The sequence below is a fragment of the Gracilinanus agilis genome, chromosome X, assembly GCF_016433145.1.
Source record: "Gracilinanus agilis isolate LMUSP501 chromosome X, AgileGrace, whole genome shotgun sequence".
In the NCBI taxonomy this organism is placed as follows: domain Eukaryota; kingdom Metazoa; phylum Chordata; class Mammalia; order Didelphimorphia; family Didelphidae; genus Gracilinanus; species Gracilinanus agilis.
In genome coordinates, this window is record NC_058136.1 from 74,165,000 (window position 1) to 74,177,828 (window position 12,829).

The 12,829-nt window shown below is 49.6% G+C and overlaps 1 protein-coding gene across 1 annotated transcript in view; it reads left to right on the forward strand.

Annotated features, from left to right (window-relative positions):
• TMLHE (trimethyllysine hydroxylase, epsilon) overlaps window positions 1-12,829 on the forward strand; it is a 56,971-nt gene that overhangs the window by 23,564 nt on the left and 20,578 nt on the right. The window contains exon 3 of the mRNA XM_044682927.1: window positions 3,827-4,003. Coding sequence (XP_044538862.1) covers window positions 3,827-4,003 — 177 coding nt within the window. The remainder of the gene's footprint in view (window positions 1-3,826; window positions 4,004-12,829) is intronic.

Genomic DNA, 12,829 nt, shown 5'->3' on the forward strand with positions numbered 1-12,829 from the left:
GTGGTGTTGGTGGTGGTGTTGGTGGTGTTGTCGTCGCCGTCGCTGTCATCAGACTATCTGGCCAAACTCTAATCGTTGGCTTAATAGTAAGAGATAGCTGCAGTCACGAGTAGATTGAATAACTGCTTTCGACACTTATGCTATATAATCTGCAGCAGTAACGAGGTAATCACTGTAACTCTGTCGACCCCCCGAGACCTAGAGAAGCAAGGCCTCTCCCTACTTTTGCCACTGACTTGCCCCGTGTAGACTTGCTTTTGAGAGGACTCTACGGGAGACTGAAGAGGCGAAGGGGACCACAGACATTTCCCCGCCGTCACCCTGAGCCTCTCTCCTCGAGCCACCCCCAGAGGATCAGGACGTGAAGTTTTAGCCCCAAACACAAGACCCCTGTTATTGGGGAAGGCAGTGACAAGTCTCTTTGAGTTCCTCTTTCTGTCTGTAAAGACTTGGCCTGGCTGATGCCCAGCGTCTCAGATTAGGCCGGGTGTGTCTGCAGACCCCTGACTTGGATGATTTGACCTGCTGTGAGACTAAAGTCTACTTGCTCAGAAGACTGCTTCCGAGACTTTTTCTTTCTTTCTTTCTTTTTTTCAATAAACCCCCACCTTCCACCTTGGAGTCAATACTGTGTATCGGCTCCAAGGCAGAAGAGAGGTAAGGGCTAGACAATGGGGGTCAAGGGACTCGCCCAGGGTCACCCAGCTGGGAAGTGTCTGAGGTCAGATTTGAACCCAGGACCTCCCATCTCTGGGCCTGGCTCTCCATCCACTGAGCCACCCAGTTGCACCCCCCCCCCCCAGACTTTTTCTTAACTGCTATGCAAGTCTTTTTTTGTAGAACGCTACCCAGATCCTTGATGAATTTTGCAGCTATTTAGAATGAGATTTCCCTTCCTCTTGGATCTTCTCGCATTCGGGATGAATGCAGTGGATTTCTGAGGGTTTATTTTGTGGCCCGCAACTCTGCTGAACGCATCGTCTCCTGTAATTCGTTTTTGCTGATTCTCTGGGATTTTCTTAGTGTTCCTTCTGCAAGTGAGCAAGTAGGGATGGCTTTACCTGCTCTTCATCCACAGTAATGCCTTTCATGGCTTTCTTGTACTCCATCAGACAACAAAGGGGAGAATGGCTGTCTTTGCTTCTTCCCGTTTCGCCCCTTGCAGATGGCGCGATGCTGGCTTTTGCTTTTAGGGAGATACTTTTTACAGTATTGAGAAGGCCTCGACTCTGCTGGGCTTTAGCAGAAAAGAGCGCCGTGTTCCTGCAGTGACTGCATCCACGGAGATAAGCGTGTGGTTTGGGAGGTTTTCATTTTTAATGGCGTTGGATTATTCCCCTAATGGCGGGCCAGCCCGGTAGCCCTGTCATAAATCCAGTTTACCGGTCTCGATCTCCGCCCCACGTGGCCTCTGCGGGTTCATAGGTAGGAGGGTTATTGCCACCGGTGTGCAAACTAAGGGCCAGGCAAAGGAAGTGACTACGTGCTACGCAGACAACACGGGAGGCCTTGAGAGCTCTGCAGGAGGAGAGCATTCGCTTCTCCTGCTCTGAAGGAGCTGCCAGGGAAGGATTCTTCTCCCAAGATAGAGGACAAGTTCTCAGAAGGAGTGACTTGTTTCACTTTGCCTTCTAGTACACAGATCCACATCCAGGAAGCATGCAACAACCTGACTTTCCATTCAGATTCTGCTTTACTCCCACGAGCCCTACCTTACCGGAGCCGACAGCTCAGTATCCCCCCGACTTCTGCCTGCAGCGCCCCCTCGTCCTCACCACGTCTCAAATGACGACGTAGTGAGCGTTTGGGGCACAGTGCACATGGCCGAGCCTTGCCTTCTGCCCTTCTGCTCAGCACCCCTAGAGTATGGACGTGGTGGCCGCTGTATGGCACATTTTGGACCTACTGGTTTGTCCAGTGAACTTCTTAAAGACACAGACCTTTATCCGCTCTCACATGGATAGCTGTAATGGCCTCCTTAGTGAGCTCTCTGTAGCCGGTTCCTTCCCAATCTAGTCTCCACCCAGCTGCCAGAAACAGCTTCCTAAGGCACTTCTCTAACCACGTCCCTCTCTTGCTCAAGAATCTTCAGGGATTCCTCGTTGCCTCTAGAGCCGCATATAAACCCTCACCCTGATTTTTAAGGCCCTACAGAATCTGTCTTCAATCTCGCTTTCCAACTTGGTCCCACACGGCATATTTCAGTGCCTTTATTATTCTACATTCCAGCCAAACTCGAACCCGGAGCCCATGTGCTGCCTCCCAGCTCCATGCACCTACCTAAGCTTTCCCCCTTGCCTGGAGTTCACCTGTTCCTCATCAGACCCACTTGACATTTTCGAAGCTCCAGTCTGGGGCCTCTCTTCTTGGGTGCTTCCTCACAGCTTTCCTCTTGTCGGCACTCTCACCATATCCCAGTTCCCCTGGAATTCCTTATCTGTGGGGTCTCGGATCACTGCCAATAGAAGAGGAGCTCCTGGAGAGCAGGGCCACTTCCCGGGGTCCTGCAGAGGGCCTGGCCCACCCCACGCACTTCGTAAAGGTTTAATGAGCTGAACCGAGTTCTGCCCTTGACTGCACCAGGTAGACATTATAGACACATTATAGGCGGGCGGTCAGTATTTGTGGGTGGCATAAACTAACAGAGCGTCTCAATAGCCCATCATTCCCGTAAAGAGATGGAGGCTGAGTTAGGGAAGCACCCTAAAGGCAGGTGTTTGGAGGCTGGTTTTGAAGGAGGTGTTGGGCCATGACTGGGTAGTGGAGATGGTCTGACCAGGGTAGGGGGAGCAGCAAACATGAGTCTGGTGTGAAAAGGAAAAATCATGGCCAAGCAGCTCCAGTCCTTGCCCCCCTCATACTCATGCAACCAAAGGGTGGGGGCTAACAGGCAGGAGGCAGTACCTTAGGAAAGGAGTTTAAGGTCATTGGAAGGGAGGTAGCATAGTGGACAGAGCACCAGGCCAGGCACCGGGAAGACCCGGGTTCAAATGTGGCCTCAGATACTCCCTAGGTAAGTCACCTAACCCTGAGAGCCTGGCCCTTACTTTGGATCATCATTGGAAGCAGGCAGCGGTGGGATACTGATACTCTCTGCCTGTGGTATGCAGTGGGCCAGCAGCACTGTTCAGGCCATCCTCATTAGCGCTGTGCCACAGAAGTTTCCAAACCAGCCACCAGGGCCCAGTATCTGTAAAGTGATCCAAGCATCCTGTGCTGTCATCTGCCGTGCCCAGTGGCATCATGGGGGACTTTCCAAGCACAGCAGTCTGTGGGGCTTCCTGCCTGGGCAGCTTTGTCCAGTCCCTCTTCACCTTTGCCTACTGAAATCCCTGGTGACTTCCCACCTTCCTGGATTTATACAGATACGGATATGTGCAGACGGAGCTACATACAGCTATTTTGGCCCGTCCACACCCCCCAGGAAGCCCATGGCCAACAGAACAAAATCTAAACGTAAGCTCACTGCGTGCTGGCTGAATCGAGTCGAGGGCCGTATCGTCTGGCCCCTCAAAATCGATAAGCAGTAAAGCGCCTTTGCTGGTATAAGAGCAGCGCGAGAAGAAGAGTCATGAGGCCAGAGCCACGTGGGCCGGGGCCCTGGAGTTTTGGAAGGACCCCTTGGTAAGGCTCAGCTCCAGCAAGTCCCTTTCTCCTGCCTGCAGGCCAGCTTGAAAAGGCAGGTTTTTAGGGCAGCCATAAATGTTCTCCAGGATCTTCATTCTGGTGACCTCCAGTTGGGTTTGTGGATTACTTTGTGGACACTCGGAATTTCGGGATTTGCCCAACAAACATCTCTATTGTCAGTATTTTGTCTCCTTCCCAGAACTCCGCTATGCGGGCACGGTGATGAGATTCGATTACGTTTGGCTGAGAGACCACTGCCGCTCGGCTTCTTGCTACAACTCCAAGACCAACCAGCGCAGCTTGGACACTGCAAGTGTGGACTTGGGCATCAAGCCTCAGACCGTCCGTATGAACGAGAGCATGCTCTTTCTCACATGTAAGTAATGTCAAGATGGAAAACGTTAGCTAGCAGGCATGGAGGAGGAGGAGGAGGAGGGGGAAGGAGGAGGAAGAAGAAGAGGAGAATTATTATTGTTGTTGTTGTTGTTGTTGTTGTTGTTATTGTGATTATTGGAAAAGACCTCAGTAACCAATTAGTGCAGTCCTCACTGTAACATACCCAAACAAGTGGTCATCTGAAGGCCGCTTGAAGCAGCCCCTGCCTCTTTGGGATAAAGTTTGTCCTGACAGCAAGCCAAAATTGGCCTCTTGGCAACTCCTCCTCATCGTTCCTAGCCGTGCCCTTCTCGTTAGACAGAGCAGGCCTGATACCGGGGCCATGTAACCCTGTGAGTGCCTCTGATAGATCCTCTAGAGGTCACGGCCTTGAGGCCTTGCTCTGTCGTGGCGGCCCGGGCCATTTACAGCCTTCTCGCTTATACGTGTCCTCCTTAAACAACGGCGTGCCAGATTGAACAAAGTGTTCGAGATACGGTGGGATGAGGTCGACCTACAGTATTACTATGAACTTCCATATTGTTTGAAGCTGTGCCTTCCTTGATAGAGCCCAAGATTCCGTCAATCATAAACATCTATTAAGCACTCAGGAAGTGCCATGCACTGTGCTAAGCATTGGGGATACAAAAAGGAGAGAGACAGAGACAGAGAGATGAAGAGAAGAGAAGTAGGGAAGTAGGAAATAATCAAGAGTGGGAAAGCCCTGGAATCAAGAGGGGTTGAGGAAAGCTTCCTGTAGAAGATGGGATTTCAGTTGGGACTTAGAGGAAGCCAGGGAGATGAGGAGGGGAAGCATTTCAGGCAGAGGGGACGACCAGAGCTCCGAGATGGAGAGTCTTGTTTGTGGAAGAGCCAAGAAGCCAATGTCACTGGATGGAAGGGTATGTGTCGGGGTTAGGCATGAGAAGACTGGAAAGGGCTGGGTTCGGAAGGACTTTGAAGACCATGCACAGCCTTTTGTATTTGGCCTTGAAGGCCAGAGGAAGCGCCTAGGGTTTACTGAGTGGGGGAAGGGTAGCTTAATCAGATCCATGCTTCAGGATAATTACTTGGTGACTGAATGGAGAAAAACTACTGTGGGGAGAGCCTGGAGGCAGGCAAGTTGACTTGAAGGCTTTTGCAGCGAGAGAGGGGATGAGGACCTGCACCAGGGTGGGGGCAGTGCTGGAGGAGAGATGCTACAATGGTGCGATCAACAGGTTTGGATATGGGGGGGCGGGAGGTGAGAGAAGGTGAGGAGTCCAGGATGACAACTAGATTGCCAGCCTGAGGGACGAGGAGGGTGGGGATGCCCTCTACAGTAATGGGGAAGGCAGGGTTTAAGGAGAAAGAAGAATTCTGTTTTGGACACTTTGAGATGAAGATGTTATTGTACAGAGGGCAGCTAGCTGGTCAGTGGTTAGAAGGCCAGGCCTGGAGATGGGAGGTCCTGAGTTCAATTCTAGCCTCAGACACTTCCCAGCTGGGTGACCCTGGCCAAGTCACTTAACTCCCATTGCCAAACCCTTACCACCCTGCTGCCTTGCCACCAATACACAGTATTGACTCTAAGACAGAAGGTGAGGGTTTTTTAAAAAACCTGTTACTGGGCATCCAGTTTGAGATGTCTGGAAGTCGGATGGGTGAGGTTAGAGGGCAGGAGACAAGCTCCGTCTTCCCCACAAGAATAGATGCGTGGCTAAAACCTTTGGCGAGCCAGATCAACTACATCCATAGCATGTCACTCATCTACCAGCCCTTTCAGAAAAGGAAGTGACGTTGGCCTCCAGGAGGCCGTACTGGTTTTGTTGGCCTCGTCACGTCCCTTTCTAGCTGTTTGCCAGCCGTCTGACCTTCAGTGATCTAGCAGAGAATTTGGACCGAGGTCAAAGTCAAGCTCAGGGGCGGCCTCTGGTTCTCTTCTCTCTGGAAAAGTGGGCCATTGGGCTGTCTCCAGTCTTGCGGCACTGTGGCTTTGCAACTGCAAATGTCAGGTCTTCTAGTACTGGAGAATGCAGTTCACAGGGGCCAAGTGGTTGGTCAATTGCTGCAGCACGAGGTGTTCCCTCAGAATGCCCTTGTTTGTCGGAGGGAGCATCTCTCTGGTGGCCTCTTCATCCCGCTCCTTTGTCTTTCAAGGCCCTTCTCCAGATCGGGAGGAAGCAGCTCTGCATTCTCTCTCTTGGTAGTTCCCATCATCCCATCTACTCTAAGCCAAGCTTCTGTCCTTCCTTGAGCCTCCTTTTTTCTGCCAACAGAGCTTGAAAAACACACACCTCATTGTTGTCCTTAGTTTCCCTTGTTGGCCCGAGTCCCTTCTGAGTGTTAGCGTTCTCTTTTTATCGGATTATGTCATGCTCTCACAGTGGGAAGGGCTTGGGAGCTAAAGGATCTCAGTTCAAATCCCAGCTTTGTCACTTCATACTGAGTAGTTTCGCCTCTCTGTGCCTCAGTCTCCTCCTCTATAAAAGGAGGAGATTAGAATGGAGGATCTCCAAGGTCCCTTTCAGCTTGAAACCCATGGTTCCTTCATCCTGCCTCGACTGCTCTAAAGGCACCATGGAGAGCTCCTAGTCCCCCCTCTGCCCCAGTTTGACCTCCTGGCGAGCCCTCCTCTCCTGGCTGCACCTGCCTGAGCTCTAAACCCAGGTGGTTCTACCTCGAGAGCTGGGAGCAGATGAACTAATGCTGCAGAGGAATGAGTGCTATCATGTGGTTGGAGGGGCAGCTGGAATTGCCCGCGGGGCAGTGTGGCCGCTTTCATTCCAGCTGCGGAGGTCCAGGATGGCCAGGAATGAATGACCGGTAGCCTAGCTGCCTGGAGAGGTCCCATGCCCGAGGAAGGGCATCAGGTCTCGTTACGCCAGCCGCGTATACGTAGACTCCACCAAGACTATCCTGGCCCCAGCTGCAGCCCGTCCAGATCAGAGTGGATCAGCAGGAGTCGGAGTTGACCAGGAGGATGGGGCATGGGGCCCACAGGCCTGGCTTTCTCCTGCAGGCATCCTGGCCAAGAGACTGGAACCCGAGAGATGCAAGGTGGCTTGGTGGAAAGGGAGGAAGGCAGGGGGTGGTGAGGCGAGCAAAGGCTCCTTGGCAAGGGGCCCTGCATGGAACACTGCTCTTCCTACTCCCACAACCCCAGTCGTGGGCCCCTTTAATGCCATCTGGCCCAGTGGCTCAGGCTCCAAATGGGAACAGAGTGCACTCACAGGCCCCCGAACCCTCAGCGAAAGGAAATTTGCCCTGCAGTTAGAGAGAAGGGACAGTCAGCAGTGATTCAGCATCTTTCAGGTAGGTCTAGTGTGTTTCCCTTCCTCGCTTGCTACTTCGGCACACTCGCTCAGAAGAGTGTATTGGCTTGCACAGCAATAGAGACCTGTGGAGTGCCCTCATTCCCTCGGCCTACATTCCCAAGGGCAGTCTCACTCCTTCTTAGAGGAAATGAGTCTCTGGAGCAGGAAACTCCCAGGCTCCTTAGGCCATTCACTAATTATTTTTCAAAAAGCACTTGCTAGGAGCAGCTGGGTGACTCAGTGGATGGAGAGCCAGGCCCAGAGACCGGAGGTCCTGGGTTCAAATCCAGCCTCAGACACTTCCCAGCTGGGTGACCCTGGGCAAGTCACTTGACCCCCATGGCCCACCCTTACCACTCTCCCACCAAGGAGCCGATACACAGAAGTGAAGGGTTTAGAAAAAAAGCACTTCTAGGTGTTTTTTTTCCTATGTGTCAACTACTGTTCTGAGAACTAGGGATGCAAATACAAGACCAAAATCAGTCACTGCTCTGAGGAGAAACTTCTTTCAAATGAATTTGGGGGGGAGCAGCTAAGTGGCTCAGTGGATAGAGAGTCAGGCCTAGAGACAGGAGGTTCTGGGTTCAAATTCGGCCTCAAACACTTCTTAGCTGTGTGACCCTGGGCAAGTCAGTTAACCCCCATAGCCTAGGCCTTCCCTCTATTCTGCCTCAGAACCAATACACAGTAGTGATTCTAAGACGGAAGGTGAGCGTTTTAAAAAAAAAAACCAAATTAGTTAATGGCGGCTTATTTTTTTTTTTCAAAAGAGATAACTGATTTGGGGGTAAATTTAATTTTTCTTTTTTTGATTTTATTAAGCTCTCCTTTTGTTTTCAAGGGATCTATTTGGGTGTTTAATTAGGTTAGTGAATCAAAATTGAATTTGGTTTGTTGGTTTTTTTTTTAAACTCTTACCTTCTAGCGTAGGCAGGTAGGCCATGGGGGTTCAGTGACTTGCCCAGGGCCACACAGCTAGGAAGTGTTGGAGGCTAGATTTGAACCCAGGACCTTCTGTCTCTAGGTCTGGGTCTCCATCTACTGAGCCACCCAGCTGCCTTTGTTAGTGTTTTTATTAAGGCTTTATTAGTTGCACATCGCTATGTTCTTTTCCCCTCTTATGGAGGAAGACGTTTAGAGATGTTAATCTTTCCCTAATAACTACATCAGATGTAGCATAAAATTATGCTATGCTCGTTGCTGTCATTTGTGGTCAAATTACTGATAGTTCCTCTGATTTGTTCTTTGACCCACCCATTCTTTAGAATTAAGTTATTTAGACTTCAGTTATTTTTTATATAATGAAAGCTTTTTAGCGACGTCTTCTGTTTCCCGCATCACCGTAATGTCAGTCACATGTGCTTCTCTTTTTCTGGCTATCCCAGGTGATAGATACTATTTTTTTTAAACCCTTGTACTTCGGTGTATTTTCTCATAGGTGGAAGAGTGGTAAGGGTGGGCCATGGGGGTCAAGTGACTTGCCCAGGGTCACACAGCTGGGAAGTGGCTGAGGCCGGGTTTGAACCCAGGACCTCCCGTCTCTAGGCCTGACTCTCACTCCACTGAGCTCCCCAGCTGCCCCTAGATACTATTTTTGAGAGAGGAAAAAAAAAAGTCAGCACACCCGATCAGGGGACTGAAAAAGCCCCCAAACAGGTGCCAAATATATGATTCTTGTGAACCTCCCACCTGTACAAAGGGGCAGGTCAGAGCGTTCTCTCGTATCTCTTCACGCTGGGCCTACGAGCAAGTATAGATTTTGTTACAGTTGCTTTTGATTTGTGCGTGCATGTGTGCTACTTCTTTCTATTTCTGTTGTAGTTACTACGTGTGTTGTTTTCTTGGTTCTGCTGACTTCCCTCTGCATCAGTTCATAGCGATCTTTCCATGTTTTTCCGTATTCTTCAAACATGACCACTTCCTCCAAAAGAGTAAGATTCCGTTACACTGGCGTGCCACGATTTACTCAGCCGGTCCCTACTTTGTTTCCAGCACGTAGTTATTCAAAAAGTTACCTAAAAAAGTATTGCTGTAAGTATTTTGGATTATATGGGAAGTTTTTTCTCATCAGTTGTTTCCTTTCTAGCTTAAAGGATACGGACATTTGCATAATTCCAAGTTGCTTCCCCATATAGTTGTACCCTCTCACAGCTGCCCCAACAATATATACGGGGACCGATTATCCGTCAACCCGTCCAACATTGGATTGTTATCATTTGGGGTCATTTTTCCAGTCTTCAGAGTGTGAGAGTGCTTTTGATTTGCATTTTTCTTATCATTCGTGATTTGAAGCATATTATCACTTGACTGTGAATACTTTGCAGTGTTTGAGCATTGTTTATTCATATCCTTTAATTGTTCATTAATCGCGGGACGGCTATTAGCCATAGCTAACTATCAGTATCTCTACAGATGGCTAGATCACATGTTTGTGTATCTTTTATCCCTGTCCGTGGGGATTTCTTGGCAAAGATACTGGAGTGCTTTGCCATCTCCATCACCAACAGATTAAGGCAGACAGAGGTTAAGTGCTAAACAGTGTCAGAAGCTGGATTTGAAAACAGGTCTTCCTGAATACAGGCCCAGTGCTCCATCCACTGAGCCACCTCGGTGCCTCCAAAATGCTAAATAGTATTTATCACCAAAACCCAAGAGACAATGGAGGTAAGCTACAGCCTTTCCAATAAGATCATGAGTAAAGGAAGTACGCCCAGTGTCGCCATTGCTATTCAGTTAGAGCCCTAAGAAGAAAAAGAAACGGAAGGAATAAGTATAGGCAAAGAAGAGACAAGGTTATCGTTGTTGTGGATGTTATGATGGTTTACCGTCAGAACCCTAGAAAGTCAAGCGAAAAAGCTAAATGAAACAATTCCTTCAGCAAAGCTGTGGGATAGATCAACTCACATAAAGAATCTGACTTTCTGTAGCCAGCAGAATCCAGCAGAAAGAGAGAGAACATTCCAACTGACTAGAGGAGGTGAGGAAGAAGAGGGAGGCTACTTTCTGGACGTGAATACAGTGAAAACACTGTGCAAATAAAGGTGGATCTAAATGATGGGAGAAATACTCACTGCTCCTGGATAGGGCAAGCCAATATGTTAAAACTGACAATACTCCCTAAACCAATTCCATGCCAATCAATCAAGTAATAACAAAATTCATTGAGAGAAAAACAGCATCAAGTATATCAAGGGAATTCATTTCTACAAAGTGCTAAGGAAGGAGACCTAGAAATATCGGGTCTAGACTGCCAAGCCACAATCATCCAAACTGTTTAATACTAGGTAAGAAGCGAGATCGGTCAGTGGAACGGATTAGGTACACGATGTCCAGAAAGAGATGAGCAAAGCAGCCTCGTGTTTAACAAATGCACAGATCTTAATCATTGGGTCAAGAACTCACGATTTGACCAAAACGACTGGGTAAACTGGTATAGACCAATGTCTGACACGTCATACCAAGCCAAGCTCCAAATGGTTACATGACTTAGACATAAAGGGTCACATCGTAAATAAGGTGGGGGGGGGCAAGAAAAAAGTTACCCATGAGATCTGTGGGTTGAGGAAGCTGTTGTGGCCAAGCAAGAGATAGAAAGGTTGACCGGGGGTAAAATGGACGATTTTGATTACACAAAATGTTAATCAGGAGAAGCAATAAACTGGTGGGGGAGGATCCTTTGCGGCGAGTTTTGCTGATGAAAACTTCTTTATGAGATGTCAGATGGACCGACTTGTATTTATCTGAAGAAGAGCTCTTCTCAAGAGACAAATGCTCTCAGCCGTTTCCAGAGGAAGATGGCCAAACCAGCAGGAGCCATATTCAAAAATGCTCCAATCAGGAATGTACATTGGAGCCACTCTGAGGGGCCACCTCATAGCCCTCAGATTTGCAAAGTTGACCAAAAAATGACAATGACAAATGCTAGAGGAATTCATGTCCTATTGGCGGAGCTACGATCTGGTCTAGATATTCTGGAAAGCAATCTGGAACTAAGCTGCGAACGTTCAGGGTTAAATTGATACCGCTGGTAGATCTGGACCCCAAAAGGGGGAAAGAAGGAAGAAAGAACTCATCTGTACAAAACTACTTCGCTTTTTTTAAACCCTCCCCTTCCGCCTTAGAATCAACACTGTGTGTTGGCTCCAAGGCAGAAGAGTGGTCAGGGCTGGGCCATGGGGGTTCAGTGACCTGCCCAGGGTCACCCAGCTGGGAAGTGTCCGAGGCCAGATTTGAACCCAGGACCTCCTGTCGCTAGGCCTGGCTCTCCATCCACGGAGCCACCCAGCTGCTCCCTGCAAAAATACTTCTGACAGTTCTGAGGTTTGGAAACTGGGAGGTTGTCCATTGAATGGACAGTGGGGGAGACGTGTTGTAGCATATGGATATGAGAGAATATTATTGTGTCCTGAGAAATTATGCCCGAGGTTCCAAGTGCACCTGGGAAGGCTTGTAGGAATGTTTCCACGGGCACCGCGGCCCACCACGGCTGCAGAGGACTCGCGACGAAACCCGCCGCCCACTTCCACACGGAGAAGCCGTGGCTGAGAGTGAGGTCGAGGAGGCTCGGCAAACTCTGATTCATGTTCAGGACGGGCTTTGCTCTTCCTGCTTTCTCCGGGAGGGTTAGGAAGAGCCGAGAGTGGAAGGACGGGACAGACTCACGCAGACTCTCCCTCTCTCCCCCCTTCTCTGCTAACGCCGGCTGCAGGCTCCCTTCCTTCTTATTACGAGAGGGACAGAACTTGGAGCTGAAAAATCAAACTCGAAATGCAAAGGGCTTTAAGGGGACCTCGAGCTGCAGCGAGTTCTGTCAACCTGCTCTCAGTTCGGTCCGTTCTTCTAAGGAGGAGGGGATCGCCTTGGCGAGTAGCAGGGCTGTTTCTCCATCAGAGACTGGGGTGAATGACGGGCCCCATAGTCGAGTTATGTCTGGGGGGACGTGAAGGGAAGAGGGAGCTCTCGGGGAATAGCCTCCATCTTCCTGGGGTTGTTAGTGAACTCTGAGGGACGTCTTCCTCTGGGGAGGGGAAGGCAAAGTCCTCGAATGGGCTTGAGAAGGAACGACAAGTTGTGGAATCGCCTGGCTGAAGAGCGGGCCACAAGGACTCAAGAGAAATCAGATACTTTGTAGTTGCCCCAGTTCGGGCTGTATATCTTTTATCTGTTTCTAAGCTCCCCAAGGGCCAGAGTGACTTCAGTTTAGTTTGGACTTTGTATCATTTAGCACAGTCCCTTCTTCCACACAATAGGCACCCGATAAACGTGTAGCGAATGAACCCACTGCATTTTGGCTGAGTCAGATCTAGGCCCTGAGCCCTGGACCGCCATTCCCAGAATCCTCTGTTCTGACAGTCCCCTTCCTTGGATTGGAGCTATACTCTTGAACCTGTGGTTCAACCTCTGGTTGTCTCTACAGTCTCCATGCCAAGCAACAGGAAAATCGGATTAAGACCCACCTTGCTGGCCTGGTTCACTCATTTAACTCTAAGCAATCATTTGCTAATCGTTGGTCTCCACGGTAACTGAATCCC